This window comes from Salvia miltiorrhiza, chromosome 2 (assembly GCF_028751815.1).
Source record: "Salvia miltiorrhiza cultivar Shanhuang (shh) chromosome 2, IMPLAD_Smil_shh, whole genome shotgun sequence".
NCBI lineage: Eukaryota > Viridiplantae > Streptophyta > Magnoliopsida > Lamiales > Lamiaceae > Salvia > Salvia miltiorrhiza.
The window spans coordinates 71,649,101-71,666,071 of record NC_080388.1 but is presented as its reverse complement, the minus strand read 5'-3'; the positions used below and the strand labels follow the sequence as shown (position 1 = coordinate 71,666,071).

The 16,971-nt window shown below is 38.5% G+C and overlaps 4 protein-coding genes across 9 annotated transcripts in view; 2 read left to right on the top strand and 2 right to left on the bottom strand.

Moving 5' to 3' along the window:
- Positions 1-16,971, top strand: part of LOC131008955 (uncharacterized) — a 984,029-nt gene that overhangs the window by 683,544 nt on the left and 283,514 nt on the right. The gene's annotated exons all lie outside the window — the stretch shown is intronic.
- Positions 112-4,456, bottom strand: LOC131008930 (putative RNA polymerase II subunit B1 CTD phosphatase RPAP2 homolog). Of its 2 annotated transcripts, none has more exons than XM_057936050.1 (6): positions 3,457-4,456; positions 2,802-3,362; positions 2,519-2,712; positions 2,152-2,415; positions 1,553-1,711; positions 112-667 (listed from the first exon to the last, which is right to left on the bottom strand). In XM_057936050.1, exons 1-6 carry the CDS (start codon positions 4,061-4,063, stop codon positions 563-565), a joined length of 1,890 nt encoding a protein of 629 aa, XP_057792033.1. In that variant the 5' UTR covers positions 4,064-4,456; the 3' UTR covers positions 112-562. The 2 variants fall into 2 exon arrangements, with proteins under 2 accessions (XP_057792033.1, XP_057792034.1); XM_057936051.1 differs by having other exon boundaries at positions 3,475-4,431.
- On the top strand, positions 5,860-9,973 carry LOC131008907 (FACT complex subunit SPT16-like). 2 transcript variants are annotated; one of them, XM_057936015.1, is made up of 2 exons: positions 5,860-6,015; positions 6,580-9,973. In XM_057936015.1, exon 2 carries the CDS (start codon positions 6,636-6,638, stop codon positions 9,837-9,839), a length of 3,204 nt encoding a protein of 1,067 aa, XP_057791998.1. In that variant the 5' UTR covers positions 5,860-6,015; positions 6,580-6,635; the 3' UTR covers positions 9,840-9,973. The 2 variants fall into 2 exon arrangements, with proteins under 2 accessions (XP_057791998.1, XP_057791999.1); XM_057936016.1 differs by having other exon boundaries at positions 5,875-6,015; positions 6,588-9,973.
- On the bottom strand, positions 10,730-15,915 carry LOC131008908 (FACT complex subunit SPT16-like). Of its 3 annotated transcripts, none has more exons than XM_057936018.1 (3): positions 15,395-15,914; positions 14,777-14,841; positions 10,730-14,171 (listed from the first exon to the last, which is right to left on the bottom strand). In XM_057936018.1, the coding sequence occupies exon 3, from the start codon at positions 14,150-14,152 to the stop codon at positions 10,964-10,966; it is 3,189 nt and encodes a 1,062-aa protein (XP_057792001.1). In that variant the 5' UTR covers positions 14,153-14,171; positions 14,777-14,841; positions 15,395-15,914; the 3' UTR covers positions 10,730-10,963. The 3 variants fall into 3 exon arrangements, with proteins under 3 accessions (XP_057792001.1, XP_057792000.1, XP_057792002.1); XM_057936017.1 differs by having other exon boundaries at positions 15,386-15,913; XM_057936019.1 differs by lacking the exon at positions 14,777-14,841 and having other exon boundaries at positions 15,386-15,915.

Here is a 16,971-nt window from a genome sequence, read left to right as displayed (position 1 = left end):
TTGTTGTTGGTTTATTAGGGAAGTAGGACTGGGCTTGCCTGTCATGTCTGAATACGAGCATTCATGAAAATGATAGCATAGCCAATCTTTATCCTTGTACAGAAAATTCAATTCGGCTAAATATTAAAAATTCCATTCGCATTTATTTATACATACAAATACAAATAATAATAATTAAAAAAAAAAGTCCACTAATTGCCAATTGGCAACAACGCAATATCTTAAGAACTCAGAAAAGCTTTCACGGATCCAAGATGAAACAGAGGATCGAAAAAAGAAATTTAAAAATAAATCAGGTATATACCATGTATTTGACTTGCACAAACTACCTATTATATAGGTATAGGCATTTCAACAATCGCTGGTAGCTGAAACTCAGGTTTATCATATACTCATAAACTCATCGATATTTCAGAACTTTTTTACCAAACTTGAAAAGCATTTGCTAAATGGCAGGCAAAGCTCATAGAAGATGGAAGAAGTCGCAGCCCGTCTACGACTCGTGTTGCTTCACAAGAGCTCCGAACATATGCTGCGCGACGACGCTCTTTGATTGCTTGATTTAGCCTCCACTCTGAGTTGAGAACTGAGGTGCTCGGCCGAGTGGAATGACCAGATCCTTCATTATCTCAAATTCTTCGGAACTAATCTGTGCACCCTCGAGGACCTAATCATTCAGAATCAAAGCCAATTTCAAGATATGGAGAAGAATGACACACAAGAAAAAAGGAAAGGCCAGAGAGAGAAATAATGATAATGGTGAATTAATCGAGAGCAAATACTAACAGAGGACATATTGATGATAGAACAAAAGACAACATGCTTTTAAGAACAAAGTATGTAGACCTATGGCAGAACAAGGAGATCAGCTTGTGGTGATGAAGAAAAGTGCAGTATTCTAAATGCAAAGCACGCAAGGCCTTTTCCTGGGAGAAGGCAAAACAGAAATAAAACCATACTGGCAATTTGAAGATTGGAGCAACTGTTTATAAGCATAAGCTTTAATGAATACTCATAGAGCTATTAGAATGCCAACTTAAAAATTCTGATACATTTTGATTCGAGTGTCACTCTCTCGGGCTCATTCTTTCTGGATATTGAGCAGGTGAAAATTGTGCAATGGCAAAAGGCCATAATTAAATAGTTAATACACAAGACACTGGATGACTTATTAGTATCCATAGAGATGCGACCTTCTACACACTCGTGAACATACTAAAACTTCAATTTCAGATCATATATTCCCACCAAATCAAGCAACTAACTAATAAAACAAGTATTATCATTCAATGAAGCAACCCATGTAAGCGAGTTCAAGGTATCCTAAGTTATTAGACACTACATAACAGAGCATACTAAAGCTGCACTTTCAAATCTGTAAGAAACTAATAAAACAAGTCTTGTCATTCAAAGAAGCAACTCATATAAGGATGCAGCTCCAGGTATGGCCAGTGAAGCAACTCACATTTACACGTGATTTCATGTATCCAACTTGTTAGTAGTCTTCTATGCAAGCACATAACATAAAAGGCTTACAGTTTAAGTGCCTCACCTTGGGAAGTAGAATTCTTCTACCCAACATGTATTGCGTCAGAGACGGAATTCTACTGATAGAAAGAGCCTCTAGAAACAAGAAGACAATAACATGCCACTGTTTCATCCTAAATGCAGGAATTGGATCGATAAAAGACATTGTATCTAGTAAGCGCCCCTGCAGCAAACAAATAAATATAAGGATGAATCAAACAATTTCAGCCAAAAAAGACAATGTGAAAGATGGGTTACAAAGGAAAAAAGAAAATAGTTTAGTCAAAATGCTCCCTGATCATACCGAGTTTCTTAGTTGGATTATATAAAGAAGAATCACTGATCTCCATGAATTGCAAATATTTTGAGTACAACCACTTTCAGAAATAGTACTTCATAAAATAATGAATTGGCTACACACCCCACCATTATACCCCAATTAACCAAATAAAACATTAACAATCAAATAGTTCCCTGAAATAATTACTATTTTCCCAAAAAAATATCCAAGCACATCCTTTTATTTTCTGACATTTCAAGTTCCACTACCAGCCACATTCCACAAAAACAAACTCTCCAGAATTCCGAAAATAAATCAAACCCTATGCTACATTTGAAGAATACCAGTCCTTGCTCAAGTGTTGAAACTGGTACAGGAAGCCTGAGTTCAGTCACAAGAGTGGGCAAGGCCCGAGCAAGGCAGCCAGCAAGAGTATGCTTAATCTCGGAGGAGCGCCCATCTGACAGAACAATCTTGTGAGGATACTCTCTCCCATTGACTGACATGTATTCCTCATGGAAACTCTCTTCCTTTCCATATATATATGCTAGAGAGGACGATGATAACCAGGAAAAGAGTGCCATAAACATTGTTGAAAAAGGTGACAACTGAACAAAGAGTAAAATATATAAAAAAAGCCTGTCAGAAATTACAGAAACAAAAATTATACTTGTAAAAAATGATGGAGCCATTTGCAGATGGCCAACTTACTTGCAAGTTGAACCCCTCCGGAGGACTATCATACCAAGAATCCTCAGAATCAAACAAATCAGAGCTTAAAACTCCAGGTTTAGGAGGCCACTTTAACTGCACTGGGTCTGTGTCGATAATATCAGCATTCTCTTCAGATTTAGCAGTATCCACTCCATGAGGAGGTGGTAATATTATTACACCCGCTTCAGATACTGTATGTTAAAACACAATGAGAACTAAATGGAAAACAGTCTAAAGTATCATGCCAGCAAAACAAATTCAACCCTGACGTCATACATACCAGCATCAGATGCATCCGATTTTCCTGATGCAACAGCTTCTGCAGCCTGGCTTAGAGCCTCCGCACAGGCTTCAGCAGATGAAAATCTGTACTCCTCCTCCTCACCGACTTCCTCAACCACTGACTGAGGTGTTACTGGAGCTGCTTTTTCACCTTTTGATTCTTGACACTCTTCAAGATTTTGCCCATCAAAATCAGTCTTCTCGTCAGCCCAGGTAACATAGCGCATCGATTTCTTTGAATCTGAAGTCTTTAAAGAGGACCTCAGAATACTAGCCCCGGTATCATGACTTCGGCCAGCACTAGAATTATCCTCTGATACATTACCCTTGTCATCTGCTCCATTTGCATTCATACATTTATCAGACTTTTGGGGTTGAATTTCCTTTTTGTCACAATTTACAGTTTTAGTTCTCAATTTCCCTCTTGATTCGTTAGCCCTCATTGTCGGAGCAGCTTTGGAAACGCTATACTCATCTTGAGTAATAATAGTACTTGTGAAGTTCATTTCAAAGGACATAATGTCTTGCGCATTTGGATCAGAAAGCCGATGTTTAGGCCCTGCAACATACATTCTAGGAGATTACATGAACCAAAATGACAATGACAATGACCAACACTAACAAATCATTCTAAAACGAGCAAAACTTACAACCTTTTCCCTGCTTCCCACCTTTTCTGTCGTTGTGCGATTGATGGGAGTCCAGGTTTTTGTCACTCCGTGGCACATAGCCATCAATCGCATTTGACGGACCAATCCACTCCTCCAGAGATCGATTCCCTGCTTCCCTATCTGTTTTCTCCTGAATCTTCAACTCGGAAAACCCTAAGTCTCCGTTCTTGCCCATATCCACCGCAGTTTCCGAACTCAAGCTTTCAAATAGCTTAAGAATTCGGTTCAATTTTGCAGGGTTCAGTGCCGAGGACCTCTCTTCCTGCAAATTTGCAGCAAACGCTCGACTGTTGATCAAACAATTACTCGAGCAATACATGTATGTCTCTTGAAGGTCGTAGACTTTATGCTCCTTGAGTGAGATGCGGTAACGCCCCTTGTGCGGCCGCTCGGATGGCAATGGGTTGGCGCAGAGCGGGTAACCGCACATTTCAGCTATCGTGCGCTCGGTGACTACATCGTTGTAATCATCTCGGGATATCACTGAACCAGCAGCTAATAGCTGGTTGTCGTCTTTGATTCCATCGAGAAGGAAGAGTTGAAGCTTATGAACTGCATCCTTCACTGTCAGTGATTCATCCTTGGCCATCCTTCACAAAAATCCCGACCTCGAATGATTTTGCAATACAAGTTACTGCTAGAAATCTTTTGCGGATCGAACGAACCGCGCTGAGCAACAATATCGCACAAACTTGAACTGTTCCTTCAAATTCTCGTCTTCCGTGTAGTGGATCGAACCAGATAGAGGACAAGTAGAAGATTTTTGAAGTTAGGGCATCTCCAACCCTACTGCAAAACTCAAAATCCCAATTGGCTTCAACAATACTGCAAAAACCAAACGCATTTTGGGATTTTGATCAGGTTTTGAACAGTAAAACTAGAAAACCAAACGCTTTTTCAATCTTTGAATTAATTACATTTAGGCCCAAATTCTTTTGGATTGAAGAAATAGGAAGGCGATAAAATAGAAATACCGAAGAAGGAATGGGCGGCCTTATATTTAACTAAGGGCTTTTTTTCAGAGATAATTTAGGGCTTTCCTTTTTTTTTTTAAATGATTTAGGGCTTTCCTATTTGTTAGTAAGTATATATGGAGTAATATTTTTTAATAAAAAAAAATCCCTGGTTAATTTAATTTGATGTGTGCTTTTACACTTTGAGGCTTGTGCTATTGAGCTAACCTTTGTTAAACCGAACTAAGAGCCCAAAATTATTTATATTAATATACGCAAGATCTAGTTTATTTATCTATTTATTTAAACATTTGTGAGAATAACAGATTAGAGTTTTGAAAGACAATCTATTTCATTTGCTTCAAATTAATGTGTAAATTATAATTTTATCTTATTAAGTAAATGTTAAATTTAGTAGTTTTTATTTATTAATAATCAAGTGATCTTGTAATATTTTGTTTTTTATGAAATTGGTGATTGAAAAAGTATACAACTTTGATTGAATGGGAATATATGAAAAAAAAAATCTTGAGTTTAAATACTGCTTGAAAACATTACTATTGAAACTCACATATATGCCCAAAATGTAATTCAAGCTTTGTTTTTAGATTGCGATAATTAAATTAATAAATTACTCCATAATAACAATTAATATAATTAATTTTTCCATGTGATAATCCAATTAGTAGTTGAGGTGGTCTTGGGTACAATTGGGTGTACCGTAAAATCGGTTTGCACCCTCACTTAGACCCTGACCCACAATCTGACCCGAATTCTTATTTTGACTCGAATCGTATAAATAACACTATTCTAGATGCAGGTCAATCCAGTTGTACAGTACATTCGGGTGCACTCAAGTTTTTGTGTTAGTAATTTTGTATATAAAAAATAAACATAAAAACGTTCTCGTGCATTGGACGTTATATGGTGTTTGACTGAGTTTACATACTCCTTAAATATCTTATTGTCCAAAATAAGCTCTTAAGTAGCCAGTAATTTATAAAAATAAGCTTCAATAACTTATAATCGTTTGGGTTCGAGTCTCATGTGGCGTGGTCTTTAAATTTTTTTATTTAATATTGTTAATTTATCAAAAAAAAATCTTATAAAGAATAATAATTTTACAAAAATAATTATTTATTACTTCTAATAAAAAATTCATCTCTTTATACTTTTTTCTTTCTATCTATGATTTTTTTTCTTTCTCATTTTAACTTATAAATTCAATTATTTAATTAATTTAATAGTTTACATTTTATAAATTATTTAAATATTTTATAAGTCGTTGAAAATAAGTTTAATTAAACACCTCCAAACATCGAGCATGGGGTTTCCAAGTTTACAACAAAATCCTAAACTGATGCACCATCGTAATTCAGTGCAACAGCAAGGGCAATCGAAGTAATTATGGAAAGCTATAAATAATGAGGAGACGAGAAGCAAGCAGACCCCAGAAATATCTGAATCTCCCCTTCCTTTATCAGAAAATCAGAAATCAATCAACTCAATCGCGTCAGCTATTAGGTCGTTACCATAATCAACCTCTCAATTACGTCTTCTCATTTTGTTTCGTCGCCTTCTCAATAATGTGAGCTTCGATTCTCTCTTCCACTTTTCGTTCCGCTTTTTATTTTGACTCTAGATGTTTAATGGAAGTCAAAGTACTTTTGCTTCAATTTTGATTTCTAATGTTGTTTAATTTTTTTATGGATCGGAAATGCTGATGATCGGGGGAAACTTCTTGTGTTAGATGATTAGTAATTTCTGGGTATTTATTTGTTTTCCTGATTGTGTATTTGTGTTTTCTTAGCTTCGTTTTTTCCCGGGTACTGATCTAGGTTGTGAACTTGACGCAGTTCATACGTTTTTGTTTGGTAGAAGAGACTGATGCTAAATAGAATTATGATGTTTGCATTTGAATAGATGTGGTTACAGCTCTTTCTCTTTTCCTTTGTTGAAATTTTCATTCTGTAAATTGAGGTTCCTCAAATTATGCTAGTGTTGCAATCCTCAATTTTTGGTCAGTTTTTCTATGATATTTCCCCTATTTAGAAATACTCAGTTCATGGCAAACCCTCCGATTTTGGGAGGAAATGAGTGGAGGGTGCTGATAAATAGTTTCTTGTTTCTGACTGCTTAGTTTGCTGGCCAGCGTTTCAGATTGTCTATGCTAACACGGAGGAGAGGGGGAGCATTTCTGCATTTTACATGGCTGATAATCGCAATGTCAATAATGCCAAGGCTGGAGCAAGTACAACCAGTCCTTTCACAATCAATCTTGAAAACTTCAGCAAACGGATAAAGGCGCTGTACTCCCACTGGAATCAGTTTAAGAATGATATGTGGGGTGGTTCCGAGGCGTTCTCCATAGCTACTCCTCCACGATCAGACGACCTCCGTTACCTAAAGTCGTCTGCGTTGAACATGTGGTTGGTCGGTTATGAGTTCCCAGACACAATCATGGTGTTCATGAAGAAAGAGATCCATTTGTTGTGTAGCCAAAAGAAAGTATCATTACTACAAGTTGTGAAAAAACCTGCTAGAGATGCTGTGGGTGTGGAAGTCATAATGCACGTGAAGGGTAGAAATGATGACGGTTCTGCATTAATGGATGATATACTGGAAGCTGTTCGTGTGGAATCACGGGTGGATGGCTATGACAACCCCATTTTTGGGACCATTGCTAGAGAAACTCCTGAAGGGAGTCTTTTGGAGGTGTGGGATGAGAAGTTGAAGAATGCTAATTTTCAACTCACTGATGTAACTAATGGGTTCTCAGACCTGTTTGCTGTGAAAGATTCTGTTGAGATTACTAATGTGAAGAAGGCTGCTTACCTGACTTCCTCTGTCTTGAAATATTTTGTGGTCCCAAAATTGGAGAAGATCATTGATGAGGAGAAGGAAGTTACTCATTCTTCCTTAACGGATGATACTGAAAAGGTCATAACTGAACCTGCAAGGATAAAGGTGAAGTTGAAAGCGGACAATGTTGATATCTGCTACCCACCAATTTTTCAAAGTGGAGGACAATTTGATCTGAAACCAAGTGCACAAAGCAACGATGACAATCTATTCTATGATAATACAGGTGTGATCATATGTGCAATGGGGTCTCGTTACAGTAACTATTGCTCAAATGTGGCTAGGACTTTCATGATTGATGCCAACTCGTTGCAGATCAAGGCATATGAGGTCCTCCTGAAGGCCCACGATGCAGCAATAGCTGCTTTGAAGCCGGGAAATAAGGCTGTAGATGCCTATTTAGCAGCTGTTTCTGTAGTAAAAAATGAGGGACCTGAATTTGCTCCTCACTTGACAAAATCTGCAGGAACTGGAATAGGCCTCGAGTTTCGTGAGTCAAGCCTCAGTTTAAATGGAAAAAATGACAGGATATTGAAAACTGGAATGATCTTCAATGTGTCTTTGGGGTTTCAGAATTTGGAAATAGAGACCAACAATCCGAAAACACAGAAGTTTTCTTTATTGCTCGCGGACACAGTTATCATTGGTGGAACTGCCCCTGAAGTGGTGACTTCCCCATGTACGAAAGCTGCCAAGGATGTGACATATTCATTTAATGACGAGGAAGAAGAGCCACTAAAAGCCAAATCCAGGCCTAAAGTTTCTGAGACACTCTCATCCAAGGCAACACTAAGATCGGTTAACCATGAGGTATCGAAGGAGGAGTTAAGGAGGCAGCATCAGGCAACACTGGCTCAACGGAAGAATGAAGAAACTGCAAGGAGACTTGCTGGTGGCGGTTCTGAAGGGAAAAATCATGGTCCCCTGAAACCCTCTGGTGAGTTGATTGCATATAAGAACGTCAACGATCTACCTCCTCCAAGAGACTTTATGATTCAGGTGGACCAGAAACATGAGGCCATCCTGTTACCCATCTATGGAAAAATGGTGCCTTTCCATATTGCTACAGTGAAGAGTGTGTCCAGTCAACAGGACACCAGTCGTACATGCTACATTCGGGTAATCTTTAATGTACCTGGTGCTCCTTTTGCTCAAAACGACCCCAACTTACAGAAGTTTCATGATTCTATCTATGTCAAAGAAGTTTCATTTCACTCCAAGGACCCGAGGCATATTAGTGAAGTTGTTCAATCAATCAAGACTCTCCGCAGGCAGGTTGCCTCACGTGAATCAGAAAAGGCTGAAAGAGCTACTTTAGTCACACAAGAAAAACTCCAGGTTACTGGAGCAAAATTTAAGCCAATTAGGTTATCGGACTTGTGGATCCGTCCAGTTTTTGGTGGTGGTGGAAGAAAGCTTAGTGGTTCCTTGGAAGCACATACAAATGGATTTCGTTATGCAACATCTAGACATGATCAACGGGTGGATATCATGTTTGGCAATATTAAACATGCATTCTTCCAGCCGGCAGAGAAGGAAATGATAACTCTCGTGCATTTCCATCTGCACAACCACATAATGGTGGGAAACAAGAAAACAAAAGATGTTCAGTTTTATGTTGAAGTCATGGATGTTGTGCAGACGATTGGAGGTGGAAAGAGATCTGCATATGATCCTGATGAGATTGAGGAGGAGCAGAGAGAGAAGGATAGAAAGAACAAAATTAACTTGGATTTTCAGAACTTTGTCAACAGAGTGAATGATCTTTGGGGACAACCTCAATTCAAGTCATTTGATTTAGAGTTTGATCAGCCACTGAGAGAGCTTGGCTTCCATGGGGTGCCACATAAATCATCTGCATTCATAGTTCCAACATCAAGTTGCCTTGTTGAGCTCATTGAAATGCCCTTTGTGGTAATCACCCTTGGCGAGATTGAAATAGTTAACCTGGAGAGAGTTGGTCTTGGTCAGAAAAACTTTGACATGACCATTATATTCAAGGACTTCAAGCGAGATGTAATGCGGATTGATTCAATCCCCACATCGTCACTAGATGGCATTAAGGAGTGGCTGGATACAACAGATCTCAAGTACTATGAGAGTAGGCTAAATCTTAACTGGAGGCAGATATTAAAAACAATCACCGACAACCCTGAACAATTCATCGAGGATGGTGGATGGGAATTTTTGAACTTGGAGGCTAGTGATTCGGATTCTGACAACTCACAGGAGTCAGATCAAGGATATGTCCCTTCAGATGTACAATCTGAGTCTGCTGCCTCAGAGGAGGAGGATGACGACAGCGAGTCACTAGTGGAGTCCGAGGATGGCGATGAAGATGATTCCGAAGAAGTGTCCGAGGAAGATGAAGGGAAAACCTGGGACGAGTTGGAAAGGGAAGCTAGTAACGCAGATAAAGAGAAAGGAAATGAATCAGATAGTGAGGATGACAGGAAAAGGAGGAAAATGAAGGCTTTCGGGAAATCTCGGCCACCGCCAAGACGACCAGGAGGAGGAGGCAGCCTCCCTAAGAAGGCCAGGTTTAGATAAAAAGGTAATGTTTTGTGCCATGTGATTTATTTATTTATCATCTAAATGGCCTAGAATGTAAGAAGAAAACTGGAACTGATGTGTGCATCGTTTGTTTCAAAGAAAAATGGCTCAATCTTTCTTTCTTGATTGAAGTTGCCGCTAGATTCTAACAATTATTTTCTATGATATTCCTATTCAGTGTTTTTGCTGTCTACTCGTATAAAGAAACATGTCAAAATTGAATTAAAAAAGTTTGATTCTGTATATTGGTGATCACTGAGAGGATCATCTCTTAGTATGGAGGAAAAGTTGAGTTGAAATAGTGAATAGGTGTTTGCATAATTTAACTGGAAAATGTTAGTATTCCAAACTGAATATAGATAGACCAGTCAAGAGATTACTTTTTGAAGACCACTAGATTCTAATTCAATGTTGTGCAATTTATTCACTCTAATAAACACAAAAACTTTAGTATATTCATGTTCGGGCTTTCAATGTCATTATAAAATTCATGTAATTGTATTTTGTATGATATATCGTTACTATTACTAATTATAATGTGATAATGTACATTGTATAAATTTAATAAAGATAAGAATTAAAAAAAATAAGTATTAGTAAATTTTATAGTGTGTCCCTTTGTATATATTTTTACAGTATTTGTAACAGATGTTCTAATCCCTTTTATCAGATGAACTAGATTTAATAAAGAAAATGTAGATAGTAGTAGAGAATAATATAGAATAGCAGATAATTTGGCGTCCTAGAATTTAGAAATGAATGAAGATGATATATACGTATGGACCAAAATAGAGAGGAACAATTTGATTTAAACAAAACAATATAGAATATCAGAATTTGGTGAACAACACATACCTCACGTTTTCATACGACCACAACAATCTAAGTTAAATGAAATAACTTGTTAGCTACATCCCAAACATGATTAATTTAGAGTTAAATCATATACATCAGCAGAAGCACAAACCAAAAGATAAACTCTGAGATAAAGCTTAATCCACCAAAAAAGCTACAATATTATCTTCCCACTAAGTTGAGTCAGTTGACAAAGGATGGAAAAAGCCAAAGCTAAGTTTACTAGAAGTTATAACTATCGAAACTAAGCTAGACTACCACAACATCTACCTAAACTTGGAGCGTTTTGAGGCAGCACTACTAGGTCCCGCCCTTGCCTTACCAAAAGTCTTCGTCTTTCTTCTCCTACGTTCGTCCTCGCTGTCCGACTCATTGCCCTTCTCCCGATCTGCATTGCTAGCTTCCCGTTCCAACTCCTCCCATGTCTTGCCCTTGTCTTCCTCAGATTCGACTTCTGATTCTTCCTCGTCATCGTCAGATTCTACCAATGATTCACTCTCTGAAGCATCATCTTCTGATTCTGACTCGGGCTCTGCATCAGATGGCTCATAACCTTTATCAGACTCCGCTGAGTTATCAGAATCGGAGTCAGTACCTTCCAAGTTCAAAAATTCCCAGCCACCCTCTTCTATGAATTGCTGCGGGTCATCCATAATAGTCTTTAGAATAGGGCGCCAGTTGAGATTCAGCCTACTCTCATAGTACTTGGTGTCAGTAGTGTCCAACCATTCCTTAATGCCATCAAGCGAGGAAGACGGGATGGAATCAATCCGCATTACATCACGCTTGAAGTCCTTGAAGACAATTGCCATATCAAAATTCTTTTGCGCTAGACCCACTCGTTCCAAATTGACAATCTCAATCTCACTCAATGAGATCACCAGAAAAGGTGTTTCTATTAGCTCAACCAAACAGCTAGAAGTTGGAACTATAAAAGCCGAGGCCTTATATGGTACCCCATGGAAACCAAGTTCTCTGAGAGGTTGATCAAACTCCAAGTCCAGCCGTAATTGGGGCTGCCCCCACAGATCATTCACCCTGTTCACATACTGTTGGAATTCCATATTAATTTTGTTTTTCCTATCTCTCTCCCTTTGTTCCTCCTCAATCTCATCTGGATCATAAGCAGATCTCTTCCCACTGCTGATGTTCTGAACCATCTCCATCACCTCGACATAGAATTGCACATCCTTGGTTTTCTTGTTTCCAACCATAATGTGGTTGTGCAAGTGAAAGTGAAGAAGGGTAATCATCTCTTTCTCTGCCGGTTGGAAGAAAGCATGTTTTATGTTGCCGTACATGATATCAACACGCTCATCTTTCCTTGAAGTAGAATAGCGGAACCCGTTTGAGTGTGCTTCTAATGTGCCACACAACTTCCTTGCACGGCCACCAAAATTTGGACGTATCCATAAATCATGCAACCTTATCGGCTTGAACTTATTCCCTGCAAGTTCAAGTTTCTCCTGGGTGACTAGAGTAGCTCTCTCAGCCCTTTCAGATTCTCTAGCCATGACACCACGCCTGAGTGTTTTAATCTGCTGCACCACTTCACTTATGTGCCTTGGATCTTTGGATCTGAACGAGACCTCCTTCAAGTAAATCACCCCTTGATTCTTTAAAGAATTGGCATCATGAGGAGTGAAGGGTGTGCCGGGTACATTAAAGATAATACGAACATAGCAATTTCGATTAGTGTCCTGCTGGCTCGACACAGTTTTAACTGTAGCAACATGAAAAGGTACCATACATCCATAGATGGGAATTAGAATAGCTTCATGCTTCTGGTCAACTTGAATCATCATTTCCCTAGGTGGTGGTAGTTCATTAATACTTTTGTAGGCAACTAGATCACTTGCTGATTTTACAGTAGCTCTTCCGTCTCCATTAGCTGATCCCACACCGACGAGGCGGCGAGCAGTTTCCTCAATTTTCTGGCGAGCAAGTTCTGCCTGGTGCTGCTTCCTAAGTTCTTCCTTGGAGATCTCCCCATTGTCTGAACGAAGCGTTGCTTTGGAATACAAAGCAGCCCTGGCATTAGGTTCCATGTTGACTCTTCGTGGCTCTTCTTCCTCTCCGTCTTCATTGAAGCAATAGGCAACATCTTTAAGAACTTTAGGGCTGACCAACGTTGCAACGTAACAGACACCATCAGTCACAATAACTGTATCTGCGAGCAATAGTGAGAAATTCTGGCTCTTTGGATTGCTCGATTTCGATTGCAGATCCTTGAAACCAAGGGAAACATTGAAAGCCATGCCTTCTTTCAACAGTCTTTCATTCTTCCCATTAAGAGTCAATCCAGATTCACGAAACTCAAGACCAATGCCCGTTCCAGCAGATTTTGTTAGGTGAGGTACCAGTTCAGGAGCATCTCTATTCACTACAGTCAAAGCAGCGTCATATACAGCACTAACCTTGTTCCCAGGCTTCAGAGCGTGAATAGCAGCCTCGTGAGCCCTAAGAAGAACTTCATAAGCCTTCGTTTGCACTGTATCAGTATCAATAAGATATGTTCTGGCAACATTTGAACAATAACTGTTGTAGCGGCACCCAACTGCACAAATTATAACACTGGGAGAATCATAGTATAGCGAATCATCAGTGCTTGTTGCGCTAGGACGGAGATCAAAGTTCCCACCACTCTGAAAGATAGGAGGGTAACAAATATCTACATTTTCAGCTTTTAGTTTGACACCAATCTTTAGAGGGTCACTTATAGCCTTCTCTGTCTGCTCCATCAGTTCGGAGTGTGTAACTTTCTTCTCCTCATCAATCACCTTTAAAACCTCTGGAAGAACAAAGTTCTTCATTACATAAGCAGTCAAGTAAGCGGCTTTCTTTATACATGTAATCTCATTTTTGTCCTTGGCAGCAAAAAGGTCAGATAATCCATTTGATATATCATTCAGGGTTAGACCTGAAGCCTTCAACTTATCTGACCATAACTCCAAGAGTTTCCCCTCTGGGTCTTCCCGAGCTATGTTTCCAACTACAGGTGTATCATGATCATCTGACTTTGGCTGAGAACGGATAGCCCGTAGCACCTTATCAATTTGAGTGCTTCCATTCTCATTTTTTGCTTTAACCCATACTACAACTTCCGCCTTTACAGTCTCTTTGGCAGATGCTTTCACAACCTCAAGCAATGATGCTTTCTTACCACTGCAAATAAAATGGATATTCTTCTCCCCGAAAACCATTATTGTATCTGGAAACTCATATCCAAGTAACCAGATGTTAAGAGCAGAAGATTTTAGGTATCGCAAATCCTCCGAAGGAGGCGGTGTGGCCACAACAAGGACATCGGCAGAACCCCAAAGCTCATCTTTGTGTTGTTGCCAGTGCTTGTAGAGATCTTGCAACCGCCTACTGAACGTAGGCAAGTCAATTGTATATTTATTGCCAGCTGACATGTTGGCATTTGCAGTCAGGCCATTGCGTTCTTCAGGCATCGCATCCACCCAGATTGATCTTCATAAAAGACATAAGAAGTTTTATGTCAGCAATTAGGGGAGGGCTCAATCCATAAAAATCCGCATGGTGAACATAGAAAAATAGGTTCAAACTAAAGAAGATCCGTCTTTAGGAACTTCATAAGACTTTATCACATGTCACAAATTTATTGCTTCTCTACCGGAATGTATAAACTTTACCTAATTTAACTGTAACTAAGGCACCTTATTGACTAAACATATTACACCCTTTCAATATCTGATACAGAACATATCCCATCTTTTAGAACATGATAGAAGCAAGGGATGCAACACAACCTAAAAGACAGAACAACAAATGAACATCATCATACCATTTGGAAAGCTGCAGATACAGTACCATACTGATTACCATAATAATGATTCTTACAACCTATAAAATTATTTTAATGCAAATCAGACTATTCCATAACTTTGGGAGACTGCTGTCATTAATCACAAAACATTCTCAATGACTTTCAAAACTTACCCAGAAGAATGTTTTAGTTTTAGTCTTAGAGAACCATATTCCCCCACAAAGCAATTAATCAATTATTTCACATCAAACGGAACATCCAGAAGGAGTTTGATAGTTGAAAATACTACCAGATATTAATCCCCACTACAAGTTCACCACCTGGGAGAGGCTACCGAGCTCTGTAATCTTTATCCTGAAGTGTCACAGAAGATATCACTAGTTAAAAGAGGGGGGGAAAGGAAATGAATGTAGAGCATGCTAGGAAATACAGATAGGATAGACTCAATAACCAACATGTGAAGGGCCATAACACCTTTTTAGTTACCTTTTGTTTCCTGGTTAACAACCATTGTTCCTATTAACAACTAAAAAAAAAAGAATCTGCTGTGTTTGAGCTTATGAAATTTTGAATATAGAATCAACTCAAATATACTCTGACATTTAATTTCAAAGATGATGAGCACATATTTTACCAATGCAGAGCATTCCATCCTTCTCGTGTTAAAATAGTTCTAAAGAGAAACCTAAATTTAAAGTGCTATGCATATAACTACCTGAATATCAATGTTTCCACATATTATAGTAGCTTTATCTATATGTATAAAAGCCAACATTCATCATTCACCGAAGGCAAGTTTATTCTAGAAAGAGTAACAAGTTTGCCCCAATTTACAGAGGGAAAAAAAAAAAAATCAAAAATCGAACTTCTAAAACACACAAATAGCCCACTGGCTTACCAGAAATACCGGAAGTTAGGCGTTGGAAACTGCTGCTACTGCGGAGTCGGCGGACGGAGGCGCCGAGGCTGAAGGAGGCGGGGTAGGGCGGGGCGACGGGGAAGGCTAGGCGAGGGCGGCAGCGCGGCGCAGTCGCGCACTGCTGCTTGCAGCACTGGGATGGAGGCTTCGAGGCGGCGCGGGGCCACGCACGACCGGAGGAGGTGGGCAGCAGCGGTGATGGCGATTTCTCCCCGGACGGCCGAGAGAAGTGAGAGGGAGCAAGGGGTGGGGAGTTGTGAGAGAAAGAAATTGGATAAAAATGAGTGGTGGTGGTGGTGGTGGTGGTCGACGGCGAAGAGACGCCGGATCTTAGGAAGAGAGGGGAAGCGGCGAGCGGAGCAAGAAGGAAAGAAGGAGAGAGAGAACCTGTGATAGAGAGGGAGAGAAGAAGAAGAAGAGAAGAAGAAACAAAATACAAAAAGGTTTAATGGGTTAATACATTGTGCTTGGTTATTTAATTAGTTGGGCTTTTTTATTTATGTTGGGTCTCTTTTAATGGATTTTGATTGGTTAATACATTGCGCTTTGTTAAATGCATAGAACAAATGGGATTGTTTATATTGGACCTATCTATATAAAATTTAAGAAATTAATGACCCTTAAAAAAGAGATGTGGTTTTTGAGAAATTTAAAATAAGAAAATATTGTGTTTACTTTTTATTATGGTGAATAGTATAGAATTACAAATGATTTAGCATTTTGGCTTAACGAGAGAGAGAAATAGGGTTTGTTGGTAAGGGAACGATATGTGTAGATAGTTAGAAAAATATTTTCTTATTTAAATTTTTAAAAAATCATAAAGAATCGCTAAATCGACTTAATAAAAAATGCTAAATTAATAAGTAAAAAAAAATGCTAAATTAATGGGTTTTTTATGCAAATTGATATGAGTATTCTGATTTCATATTAAACTGAAAAGGATACTAGCCCATTTTAGCATGTGTTATAATTGAATTATTATATAAACAATATGAAATATATATAGAAGTTAGTTTATTTTGAATTGGTACAATGTACACATATTTAAAAAATATTATGTATGTAGTTCATTTAAATACTACTCCTATTTCAATATAATAATAACAATAATAATTTTATACATACATATAAACAAAATCAATATTGATAGTTCAATCGATTTTCTCAAAATGGTTTAATATGTTGAACCAGTAATCTAATTGAATGATCGATTAATTGTCTGATCTTAGTTTAAAAATACTGATTATCTAAATAGTTACACTATATTCTTTTTTTTCAAAATTACAAGAGACATCTGAATACAATCAATTATGTTCCAACGGTACGAGTTAACCACCTCATAGAAGGTACCGAGTCATAATCTTAAATTTGAAATTTTTTGTGTGTGTATATTAACATAATGATAAAATAATTAGGGTGTGCTTGAAAAATTGAAAAGTATATTGAGTTAACGATATTTTCACAAACCCAAGGAAATGTTACCGGGTTTAGGCCGGTAATGCTGTATGGGCTCAGTGTTTGGTAGCAGCTTGTTAGAGGGTCGAAATTGTAGTGAGCAGGCCGTT